This window comes from Leuciscus leuciscus (assembly GCF_965113295.1).
Source record: "Leuciscus leuciscus genome assembly, chromosome: 5".
Taxonomy (NCBI): domain Eukaryota; kingdom Metazoa; phylum Chordata; class Actinopteri; order Cypriniformes; family Leuciscidae; genus Leuciscus; species Leuciscus leuciscus.
The window spans coordinates 47,042,076-47,055,448 of record NC_138729.1 but is presented as its reverse complement, the minus strand read 5'-3'; the positions used below and the strand labels follow the sequence as shown (position 1 = coordinate 47,055,448).

Here is a 13,373-nt window from a genome sequence, read left to right as displayed (position 1 = left end):
ACAAAGTCACATAAATTCGATGAAGCGTTTTAAAAGTACAAACTTTTATTTTGACAAATGATTGCTGTTCATGACAGGAAGTAGCGCAATCTTATATATTCGCCCGTTTACTCTCTGGTTTAACCATGATAACTCTATACAGGCTCCGATTTCTGTCAACATCTTTCGGATTTAATCACGCACACAAATGTCTATCAGACGCACAACGTCTTAACATTGTCTTACAGTCGTGTTTTGCTCCAGAAAGAGCGACCAGCTCTTACAGTAAAGACGTTAAACACTGGAATGCAGTTAAAGGACACTTGAATCTGAAATCATTCAGCACTGTTACACTCAACAGACTCTGTTGGAACTGCGGATCTTCAGCTGCATTATTTTTCTGTTCCTCCTGTAATGCGATCCAACCTGCTGATGACAAGACTAATTATTTTGACATTTTGAATATGTGAGTTAACTTTAGATTTAGTTTATACATTTTTGTTATAGTAATGAATGCATCACTTATACTCGGAGTCATTGATGCTTATTCTCTGTCTTGGTTCTGAACTTCAAAAAAGTTGCTTTCTTTCTTTCTTTCCATTCCTCAAAATCCATAACATATGTATATGATGTAGTAGTTACACTGATTCAGAACTGTACAGATACAGATTTTGGTTTCAGAGCTTTAGACTAGATTTCAAATGTCATTGTATTTTAACTTCATTATAGTTCACATCCTGACATATATGTAACTGAACATATTTGTCTTTTCTCAGTGAACAAACATTTTCTTTGGACACCCACACACTTCAGAAAAGATACTTGGAGCTGCAAAGATCTCTCCATCCTGACAACTTCGGCCAGAAATCATTGGTAATGGACAATATTCAGGGCTTGACATTGACATGGCGTGTAACACACTCATACTAGTCACTTTGGCGGGTTGAATTTCTATATAATATATACAGTTTTCAATTGTAGTCTTTTAAAAAGGCATCTGAAATAATAAACTAAGTGCAATAGTGTTGTCAAAAATATAGATTTTTCGATATCAATACTGAAATATCTGAAACGCTTCCAATACTTATTTTCCACAAAGAGTTGAGAAAGAAAACGCATGTGTAACAGTATAATGGATCTGTGTGTCAGGTCTTAAAGTGACAGCAGCCTAATATACTGCTGCCAAATTATGCGATAATATTAAAAATATCTATATGTCAGTTTTTTCCCCATTGTATCGATGTCAGAATCGTGGCCAGTGAAAATGCTGAGTGGCTAGTAACTTTGGAAAACCACCTATAGAAAAGATTTAACCTTTTAAAAGCAGTATTTCTTTTTATTTTTCTGCTTTTAGGTACTTTTTTGTCCTATTGAATATTTCAAACAAAAAAATATTTATTCATACTATTTATTTATACTATGTATTTATACACTGATGAGCCAAAACATTATGATCTATTGCCTAATATGCTGTTGGTCCCTCTGCGTGCTGCCAAAACAGCGCCGACCCTCCGAGGTCTGGACTCTACAAGACCTCTGAAGGTGTCCTGTGGTTTCTGGCACTAAGATGTTTGCAGCAGATCCTTCAAGTCCTGTAGGTTTTAAAGTGAGGCAGCCGTGGATCGAACTTGTTGGTCCAGCACATCCCACAGATGCTCAATTGGATTGAGATCTGGGGAAATTAGGGCAACACCTTGAACTCTTCCTCAAACCATTCCTGAACAATGTGTGCAGTGTGGAAGAGTGCGTTATCCTGATGAAAGAGCCCACTTCCATCAGGGAACACCACTGTCATGAAGGGTGTACCTGGTCTGCAACAATGTTTAGGTAGGTGGCCTGTGTCACATTTCTATATGCATTGATGTTGTGATGCATCTTCCCGTTAAAATTATGTGTGACTTCAGCCACATTAAACCTTCTGTTGGCTCAGACCAAACGGGATAGTCTTCGTTGCACTCGTGCTTCGTTGACCCCTGGCCGCCCAACACCCTGTCGCCGGTTTGTGGTTTGTCCCTCTTTGACCACTGTTGGTAAATTCTCACCACTGCGGACCAGGAGCAGCACACAAGCCTTGCTGTTTCAGACATACTCTGACCCAGTCGCCTTCACATAACAATTTGGCCCCTGTAAAAGTCGCTCAGATATTTATTCCTGTATCTAACACATTGTTTACGTGAACGGATTGTTTGCTCACCATGTAATCTACCCAGACCGTAATATGTGGCCTTATTAGGAGATGATCAACGTCACCTGTGACTGGTGTTATGTCCAAAGACGAATTATTATTATTATCATAATGTTTTGGCTCATCTATATGTGTGCATTATGTATGTATATGTATATTCTTTCTTTTTTGAAAGAAATTAATACTTTTATTTAGGAAGACAAAAATTAAATTGATCAAAAGTGACAGTAAAAATGTATGAAATGTTACAAAAGATTTACATTTCAACTAGAAAAAACTTTCTTTTGAACCCTGAAAAAACAGTTTCTACAAAATTATTAAGCAGCAACTGTTTTCAACATTGATAATAATAAGAAATGTTTCTTGAGCATCAAATCCACACACACACACACACACACACACACACACACACACACACACACACACACACACACACACACACACACACACACACACACACACACACACACACACACACACACACACACACACACACACACACACACACACATTTATATCAGATATATATAAATGAGTTGTTGTTAATGGTGATTAGAAGAAATTAGAAGAAAATAATGATAACCACAATGATGAACATGTGAGCTTCACCTTCTAACCCTTTTCTTTCGAAACATTACTATCACACTCTGTAACCAATGTCCAGGTCTATTTTGCTCAGATATAAGGTATTGTTCATATAAGGCAGCAGATAGTTTTTTAGTGATTGGTTCATGCTTTGCGTGTCCAGTTGGGTCTCCTGACAGCAACAGCAAGCCGGATGTGGATTCTCCAGGCTTTGGCAACTCTTGACAGCTGAAAATGTTTCTCATCTGCGAGTCATTTCGTTTCTCACCTCGTATTTCACCTGACGAATCCCATCACAGCTCAGACCCTCAGCATCTGCCCACACAGCGAGATCCTTCAGGGAAAAAAACCCACACAATTATCAGCATTGCTGGGGTTTCGCTTTTTGACAATTCTCCTCATTCCCAAGAGGAAATCCTTACCACAAACAAAAGAACATGTCATGATATCTTAAAATGAATGTGACGACAGCACATAATTATATAACGCTTGGAAAAGTTAGAAAACTTGGGCTGAGTATGACTATATGAGTAGAAGTATTTTTTATTGTACCACACTTCCTTTGTTACTCCATAAAATCACAATATTCTTGATCACAAAAGTTGCTTTATACTTCGGAGCTTTGTGTATTTGTGCCTTTAGGGGCTGTTGAAATGGTTTTTGTAGCTCGTAAGAAGAACGTAATACGTCAATTTTCGACAAATTCGACATTTACAACATTTAATTTGGAATGACTTTGTGGTCTGATCCTATTTACAGAAAGAGCAGGAATATTCAGAAGAACAATCAGCACTGGTGAACAAAGCCTACAGAACGCTGCAGAAACCTCTGAGTCGGGCCGTCTACATGGTAATTATTTGTTTAGTAAATATTTGTTGTGTTTATGGCGTCCGTAGGTCGTATACACTGGCCCAAAAAAATATTTGGACACATAAGCTACACTTAAATTGAATCTAGTATGCACATTTTATAAGAAATACCCAAGCATACTTTTCAAATAAAGTATTTCACATAAAGATTTTTTTTTTATTGATCAAACAGTGGATATACTGTTCAATATGAATATATTGTGACACTTAAATATTTGTGAATCATATATATATATAATATATTATCTATATAATTTCATGTATAATCTATATAATTTTTTGCAGAAAATGATAAGGAAAAGTGTGGTTGAGAGAAAAGCTCCTGCAGTGCAAATTACATTTCCTACTTGTATTTGATATATTAGACTCAAATACAAAAACATAAAAAAAAAAAAAAATTGGAATAGTTCACCCATAAGACTTTTATTCATCTTCGGAACACAAATTAATATATTTTTAAAGAAATCGGTGAGATTTCTGCCCCTCCATGGAGAGTCGATTCACCCAAAACTCTTGACGGTTCAAAACGTTCATAATGAGATCACAAAAGAAATCCATTTGAATCAAACCATTTAATCCAAGTCTTCTGAAAAGACATGATCACTTTATATGATGAACAGCACTCAAATATGGTAAATAGAAGCTCAAGCATGCTTGCTTGATGTGTGAGAACCAGTAGGGGTGTAAAATCAATTAATCGCATCCAACATAAAAGTCTGTGTTTACATCATTTGTGTGTATATATTTCTGTGTGTGTGTGTGTGTGTGTGCGTGTCTGTGTATACACACACACACACACACACACACACACACACACACACACACACACACACACACACACACACACACACACACACACACACACACACACACACACACACACACACACACACACATATATATTTATAAATATATGTGTGTGTATATACAGTACACACACACACAAATATATAATATATTTATACACACACATATATTATGTAAACCAGACTTTTTTGTTAGATGCGATTAATCGCGATTAATCGATTTTACAGTCCTATCACGCAGTACATTTGAGTCCCCAAAGTTTTGTTCTCATGTGTCAAGCAAGTACGGTTGAGCCTCTGTTTACCATATTTGAGTGGTTTATAGCTGTATCCGAAATCCCACACTTCCCTACTGTACAGTAGGTGAAAAACAGTATGTGACAAAAGTAGTTTCACTGTACTCATAAAACAGCAGGCAAAAAGTACCCAGATGACCTACTTCTTCCATTGAGATTCTGAAGTATACGATACGTAAAGTGCATACGATGGACACTTTACTATCCCATGAGGCCACGGGAGAGGATATGTGAATGTACGGTGAATCACAGTAAAGTGACGTAACTGATGCTGGTAGGTCACATGATAATGACAGCATGACGGATGTAGTACATCCAGATTATATTCATTCTACGCACATTTTAGTGGTCGTGAAGTAATTACTTCTTCAAAATAAGCACCTACTCAAGAGAGTATGCTATTTTAGATGCAGCCTATGTATGTTTGCTAATCAATGTTTAAATGTGTATCAAAGCCTAAATTAAATCTGTTCATTACATAAAGCAATCATGTCTCCTCAGAAGACTTGGATTAAACCGCAATATGGATTCAATTTTATGAATGCCATTAGAATTTTGGGTGAATAGAGTTTCAATGGAGAGACCTTAAAAAATTAAAAATACCTTAATTTGTGTTTCGAGATACATGAAAGTCTCATGGGTTTGGAACGAGTGTCCCAACTAACCCAAATACATTTTGTGACCACTTCATATATAAACAGTTGCCATTTTCTATATTTCTACACTTTTCCATGCACAGAAAAGTGAATTCAGTTTATCATGCTATCTGGAAAAACATGCGCCCTATGTATCTGGCAGTTTCTATGACTATTGAATCATATATTGTAGTCTGTTATGACTGCTGCCAAGAGGCGGTAGTGCTGTTTGAGTAGCGCTCTACCCTCTGTAACCTGCATGTTCTGCTCCAGCTGGAGCTGCAAGGGGTTTTGCTGGAGGAGGGTACGGACGCCACCGCGGACCCCCAGTTTCTCCTGGAGGTCATGGAGATTAACGAGAGCCTCGCAGAGACGCGGAGCCAAGACGAGGTCCACGCTATCGGGCAGTCGGTGCGAGGTGTGTAGGTCAGAGAGAAAAGCTCCAACCGGAAATGACTGTTGAAATGTTGCTCTGCGCCCACTCGTGTCACTCGCAGCTTGTTTATGTGACCGTTTGCTGCCCTAGATTCATTCCATCAGAAAGTTCAAGGTTCTGTGGTTTTATGTTTGTGATTTCACTGCTTAAACATTGTGGTGGTCTGACTTATTTGTGAAAGGATGGTAGCACTGCTGCTGTTTTTATACTGTGTTTTACTTCTTTTCACCAGAGAAACTGAAAGGCTTGATTGAACAGATGAATTCATCCCTAAACAAAGGTATTTTTCACTCTTTCTCTACATGACCTCCCAAATTTGACAGAAATACAGTGCATGCGAGTGGAAAATGGCTGTTTTTGTGTTTGCCTCACGAGCCTCTTTTTCTCAGGGGATCTGCTGACCGCCAAAGGGCTTTTAGCCCAAATGAAGTACTTCACAAATATAGAGGAAAAGGTAAAAGACAGAATTACTGAGGATTGCTGAGGGACACATCACATCTCAGTGAGAGATTTCACGCTTGTACTCTGAAGTTTTTATAGTAATATTTATTGTTATTAGTACAAATTGTTGGATTATTGTTGGTTACTGAATAAAGTACATTTATTTTAATCTTCTGTCAAAAACTTTTTTGTGTTAGCAACAATAATAACCCTGGTCCGTAGCACATATTTTAGTGGCCTACTTTGGGTAATCCCAACCCTATGGCCCTGTTTACACCTGGTATTAAGATGCATTTTGGTCGATCGGATCACAAGTGGCCGACGCTAAATACAGGTGTAAACAGGGTCTAAAACGCTTTGAGCTTGTCCACTTTCAACCAATTCCAGAGGTAGTCGAAATTGCTTTCGTAGTGTAAATGCTCACGTGGTCGAATGTGTTCGAACAGCCACAATAGACCGTCTACTCTCCTCCTACTGACCTAATGCGTAAACATTATAGGAAGAGCGCTAGCCAGACGGGATTTAAACATTGTCGGCTGGAGACCCAAGTCTTTTTTTTAAGATGAAAAACATACCCAGCACAATGTTCTCTCACCATTCCTGATTTCTAACACGCACTCACAGCGTTCGGCATGATCTTGCAGCCATCAGAGCAGAAATGAAAGCTGATGCTCTCCGTATGTTTTTCCATCATCTCCTGGCATGTTCATATGTAAATTGCGCAAGCTTATTTTCCATTACATCTAAAGATCTGAAAAAACCCATACATTTCCCCGCCCATAGCCCCTCCCCTTAAAGAAATCAGGACAGAAGTGCTTGAAAGTGGACAAAAGAGACGGATTAAAACACCAGGTGTAAACGGGAATGTGATCCTATCAACCAAAATGCACCTTAATACCAGGTGTAAACAGGGCCTAAGTGTGTGTAATAGTAATGGCGTTGCTTGCATTACTTGCAAACATTCTCTTAGATGGCGTTCCATAAAGAAAGTGTAACTTTCCCCAGATAATACTTCTGCTTTCAGCGTCAAACTGCGATTGGCTGATGCCACTCTTATTTGGATCTGGTCTTTTGGGAGAAGTGAAGAAACAGGAAACCCACAAAATGATGAAACCACTACAGTTCTAAAACAAAACTGTGCAAGACAACAAGATTAATTAAGCTCAATCCCTGTTTGAATCTTTAATGCTATACTTTCTAGACTTGCAATCTCTGCGGTGCGCTTTATGATAAATGCGTCTTATTTCTCTCTAATGTGGGCTGATTCATTAAATTGTAATCGGAGCTGGATTTGTGCTAGATGATGACATTACTCTGGACACAGTCTGACATCAGTCTCTTATTAGATAGCGCTTCGACAGAATTTCTTTATTGCGCCAGTTTGTACAGTCGCTTATGATGTGGAATGAATTAAATTACATCCTAACACACTTATCGATCCAGGATTTATGAATGTGTGTGTTTATGTGAAAGGCAGCATCAGGGAGGGAGAATCAAGGTGTGATTTCTAGAACTGAAGATGCCTCTTTTGAGCTGCAGGGGGAAGCATGCCACCTCACTATGGAGAATGTAGGTAGGCAGAAAAACTCACAAAGGGTTTAAATTGTGTTTATGAAATGCGTGTTCTTAAGCATGCATATTTCTCTTGTGATGAAGAGTATCGCTTGAGTAGATTTTAAATTAGTGTATTCCAACACTTTGAATTAAATATGTATAGAATGCATGGTTTTTAGTTCCCTTAAGATGGAAAATCAGTTACAAATCCTCCATTTTGTGTTTTTTTTTCCCTTCACTGATCAATAATTGTACATTTCATTAGTTGTGTTTTCTAAGATACACACTGTATCACTATCGCTCACACTTAGGTATCAAACACACTTTTTATGGTATTGACATGAATGATACCTCAAATCATGTGGCTTGTTGAGAAATACATTTCTGAGTTTCTCAGTGATTGTACTTATAAACTTCACAAAATGGTTGAAAGAAATCCCATACTTAAACTTAAGAAGGGGCTGAACCCATTATTTATTTATTTATTTTACAGAAAAACACTAGAAATGCAGCATTACCGAAAACCTTACAGAAAAGACACCTTACACTGTAAATGGTTTAATATTGCATTATAGTATGTAGTTTTATGGAAAAATACTATCAAATGTATGGTTTTTGCAAGTAAAAAACTAATGAATTACCATATAATTTACAGTGAAAAACCGTAAAGGAACATTCCCAGAAGTCCTTATGTGACACATCAGATATGTATGGAAGACCATTTCCGCCACAAGAAAAAAATCGAAATAAAATCACGCTCTGGTAAGTCAAAATTATGACAAAAAGTCATAATTATGAGATAAAATGCAAAATTATGAGATAAAATAAAAATAGACTTCGACTTTTTATCTCATAATTTAAACTTAAGTCATAAATCGTATTTGGTATATCATAAATTTGTCTTTTTAATATCATAATTTTGATTTAAGTCATAATTTTGATTTTTTTTAAAGTCATAATTTCTACTTAGTATATCATAATTGTATATTTTTTAATCTTGTCATAATAATGACTTACAAGTCATTTTTTTCGTTATTATTTTTGTAAAGTAATGCACTTTAGGGAGTTTTGTGTTACATTTTTTTTGTTTCTGTTAATTTAATGTTTATTGCATTATTTTAGCGTCATGAAAGTATCGGCCACGTTTTATGGCCTCTGATGAACTATGATTTATGTGGCTTTCTTATTATGGTGGTTGTCCGTACATTTTAAGGTAAAAAAGTAGATTTGGGTAGATCAAGTACATTATATTATCATTTGATCACTTAATAAAATATATGGTTATAAGTTTTAAAATATACAGGCACCAATATGCCATCTTGCAATACCTGAAGCATTGTCACCATATATATATATATTTTTACAGTGAATTTCCATTTTTCTTCTTCTGTTTTTTAAAGTCTAGAGACAAAGGCTCAGGAATAAGCTATTATGACTTTAATATAGATGCCACCTAGCAACTAGTCAGAACTCCTTAGCAACTGCATAGAAATGCCTTGGCAACCACCAAAGTGACAGCAACATTTGCAAATGCAAGAACTAATCAATGTTTTTTGGTGTTAAAAATGAAGGCCGTATAAACAAAGATCACAGTGACTTTGCGTTTTTTAAACCCAGATTGTCTAAGCTGGTACTGTAGAAATGATCATAATTTAAAGTGAAAGTCCAGCTGCATCATCAACTCACAGGCAAAAACAAGGACAGAAAATTCATTGGCGGTTAGAAAAACAGCTTAGACATGCCATTTTGCATTTAATCTTTAGTTTAAGCCCGTGTAACACCACTGGAGCATTGCCCTGTGGATGTCCCGCTGAAAACAGGACTTGACTCACTTGTTTATTAAGTCAAAAACCACAGTGTCACGATTCTAAGTCTTCCACGCAGGAGACGCTATTTCCTTAATACATGTGAATTAAACCACAGACAGAGAGAAAGAGAAGAGGGAGAAAATGTGGCAATCTGATTATTATTCATCCCGTAATCGGAAGGCATCTCCAGCCCTGACGAATTAATGGGAAAACATGATCGACCAGTTCTGAAGCCACTGCTGTCTTCACGTCGTCTTTGAAATTAGTTTGAAAAGAAAAAAGGATGCGTGAAGAGAAAAACAAGTTACTTTTAAGTTTAAATGTTGTTAAAGGTGAAGTGTCTTTACTCCACTAGTATCAACAAATAAGATTAAAGGGTTAGTTCACCCAAAAATGAAAATTCTGTCAGTAATTACTCACCCTCATGTCGTTCCAATCCCGTAAGACTTTCGTTCGTATATTTTTGATGAAATCTGAGAGCTGTCTCACTCCTCCATAGGCTTCTAGGCAATTTCATTCTGCCGGAAACAGAAAAGTTAGGAGAAACATTGTTAAAATAGTCCAAGTGACTCAACCTTAAGTTTATCAAGCGACGAGAATACTTTTTACTTTAATGGAAAACAAGTGTCTCATACCAGCCTCCGAGCGAACGCACACAGCTTTCAACTCACTCAAACGTATTGTTTTGACCAAGTAAAACAGAGCTGTGTTACCCCACAATTTTAATTTGTCAGATAAAGTGATCTGTATCAGTAATTCAGCCTTTGTGGATATAGTTCATTAGAATTAAATAAAATAATGTGAATTTAAGTGATCAAAATGTAACAAATTTCAAGTTCAGGGACGAAGGAGGCAGACGTTAAACAACTGAATCGTAACTTCTTTAATCATCAAATATGCATAAACACGGATGACTGCGGCATATCAGCATAATGAAAACCAAAAATGTCCTGAGCTCTCGGCCCTGCCCTGCTTCATAACAGTAACATGAATAAAACTTTAAAGGTCCCATATTGTCAAAACTGAAATTACCTGGCTTTTTTCATGATAACAGTCGATCCACAGACAAATGCACACAGCCTATATATAGTAGCTGTGCCTTTTTACGAGCCGTTGTGACTTCCGTATAAATGTGATGTCAGAACTACTCAGTCACCGCCTTCAGTCTCCACCCCCACCAATGGTGGGTCACTCAGAAAACAACAGGCCAATCAGAAGAGAGGCTCATGAATATTAGACAGGCCAAAATCAGCCTGTTCTTGGCAGAGCTCCTGAGAAAGGAGTTGTAAAATTATATTGAGATGGTTTTTGGAACTTATACTGCAAATATATATTCTTAAGGACATCAAAACCTAAAATAAAACTTCAGAAAGGTGTACAATATGGGACCTTTAATACAATAGCTCATCCATGAATATGAAGTCCCGTCGAATTGCTTTCCATCAGCTGTGGAGGTGAAGACTACAACTCCCATGAGTCCACGCTCATTCATGATGTCATTAAGCTACGCCTTTGTTATTGTTTTGAAAAAGCAACCTTGGCGAAACTTACATACACTGATGGCGATTTTTTTCCGTTCATGCCTACATATCTAAACGCGTGGCTGGCATCAGGATGCTCGCTAACAGTATATCGCTGCTCACGTATTTCGAACTTCTTTTTACCCCAAAGCGAAGAACGGAAAAGATCTTCGGCGTGAGTATATGGGGGCCTTTCAGAATGCAGCACAGTTGGACCAGTGCACTGCATTGATGTTTCTGACCTTAGAGAGTATTACTCTAAGGACTGTTTAACACATTTTACCATATCCAAATCCATTCCCCAGATGTTCTCCCTTAATCAGTGCAGAAAATGTGAAATATTGTGTGTATTCCCTCTGGGCATGCTCATATATCATTGTTAGCTTTCAGTGCCACTTTTGATCAAGTTCTTTTTTTGTGATTTGAGCCGTGTGTATGGCTCCATCATCACTGTGTTCTCTAAAGTGCATAACCCAAATATACCGGTTTCAGACAAGCAGATACGAGCTTAGATTATAAAGCATGATCACCATGGATTGTTTGTGTGCAGTGTTCAAATAGAGTATATGCACCGACCCTTTACACGATTACTCATCTATAAAGGACCTTCCTTGTAACCTTACAAATGCTAATGAGATATTTACCCTCAGCAGTGTTTAACTCATGCTGTTTGATGCTCTTCATTAAGTCATTAATACTGCATGCAGATCTGCTATTTTAATCCTTCCCAGAACTGATTGAATCGAGATTAATGTATAGATAAACAACAACATATGACTCGCTTGTGATCTTTCGCTTTGCATATTAGGGTAAATCCCACAATGTTGAAAACATGTCCAGGTCACATTGTGCTCCAGAAACTACATTTTGCATTAATAAATCATTTTGTGTGTGTTTTTGAAAGATCATTTTTAAAACAGTTATGCATATATGTATATATATATTTTTTTTCTCATTGGTAAAATGTTAAAAAAAAAATCCCAAATATATTATTTAAATAGTAAAGTGGATTTTTTTTGTATTTCCATAATGCTTATTTAAAAATAAAAAAAATAAATAAAGAGATTTTACCTTAAAAATACTGTATTACATAAATGAGAATCTAATGACAATCCCTATTTAAAAAAAAAGGAAATTACAATAAAATAAACAAAGTTGTTTTATTAAAATTAAATGAAACAGTCTTACTTTAATGAGAATCTAATGATGATCCCTATTGAAAACATATATATATATATATATATATATATGTATATACAGTATATAAAGGGAAAACACCCTTTTTTTCTTTCATTCGGGCGAAAATTGTCATGGAAATAATAGCGAATACATTTTCTTGAATTCAAATCAGTCTCTTCTTTTGTTTTCTTTGAAGAAAATGTTAACTGGACATATTCATCACAGATTTTGTGAGTTTAACTCATTACTGCTGCAGAAACATGTGTGAGTGGAAACATAAGAGGTCAACACTCTCAGAAAAAAAGGTACAAAAGCTGTCACTGGGACAGTACCCTTCAAAAAGGTTCTAAAATGTACCATTTAGGTACTAATATGTACACTTTTGGTACCAATATGTACCTTTGAGGGACTAATATGCTCTCTTTAGGTACAAAAGTGTACCTTTTGAAAAGGTACCGGCACAGTGACAGCTTTTGTACCTTTTTTTCTGAGAGTGAAGGTTAAAAGTTATGAGGAATAGGCCATTTTTATGTATGTTTATAGAATAGAATAACAATACTGTTTTAAATAGTCTGAAAACTGTTGCACTCATTACCTTCAAAATACTTCAGTTTCCACGTTCAGCGTCATCTCATGAGAGATTTCTTTTTTTGTCTTTAAAATTGAAATACAATCACAACCGGAATTGTTCAAGCTGAGAAATATAGGAAGCTCAGAGCTTCTCAGTCTTTGTGAATAATATTCCTGCTGCTCGCTCGCGTCACTGCGGCACATCTCTGAGCTTTTGAAATGAGGATTTCAGGGCAAATGTTGCTTAAGCAGCGTCTGGCTGAACACTGCAGCGGGGGTTAGAGAGCCGGTGGGTGGGAAGGTTAGTTCTTATAGACTCCGTGACTCAGGGAGCGTCGTTTCCTATTTGACATTCCAATTGAGTCCTCCAACAGTGTGTAATCTCTTAGAGAACATGCGTCACTAAGAAGCCTGCCAATTACTTACCTGGACACAACATGTCTCATTTGTAAATGCAAAAATCATATCGGATTACTGCTTGCTTATGGAGCGCTACCAGGGAGGGGAAAA

The 13,373-nt window shown here is 36.9% G+C and overlaps 1 protein-coding gene and 1 long non-coding RNA gene across 3 annotated transcripts in view; one reads left to right on the top strand and one right to left on the bottom strand.

Moving 5' to 3' along the window:
• Positions 1-76: 76 nt before the first annotated feature.
• On the top strand, positions 77-6,401 carry hscb (HscB mitochondrial iron-sulfur cluster cochaperone). The gene is made up of 6 exons (XM_082170864.1): positions 77-445; positions 756-852; positions 3,509-3,598; positions 5,629-5,773; positions 6,024-6,071; positions 6,181-6,401. The coding sequence occupies exons 1-6, from the start codon at positions 126-128 to the stop codon at positions 6,273-6,275; spliced, it is 795 nt and encodes a 264-aa protein (XP_082026990.1). The 5' UTR covers positions 77-125; the 3' UTR covers positions 6,276-6,401.
• LOC309499590 overlaps positions 2,724-13,373 on the bottom strand; it is a 54,347-nt gene continuing 43,697 nt past the window's right edge. Inside the window, exons 3-4 of one of the 2 annotated variants that reach the window (XR_014206298.1) lie at positions 10,015-10,112; positions 2,724-3,083 (exon numbers count right to left, since the gene is read on the bottom strand). This is a non-coding gene — a long non-coding RNA (uncharacterized lncRNA). Of the gene's footprint in view, positions 3,084-10,014; positions 12,124-13,373 lie in introns of those variants that run through there. The other variant, XR_014206299.1, reaches the window with a different exon arrangement.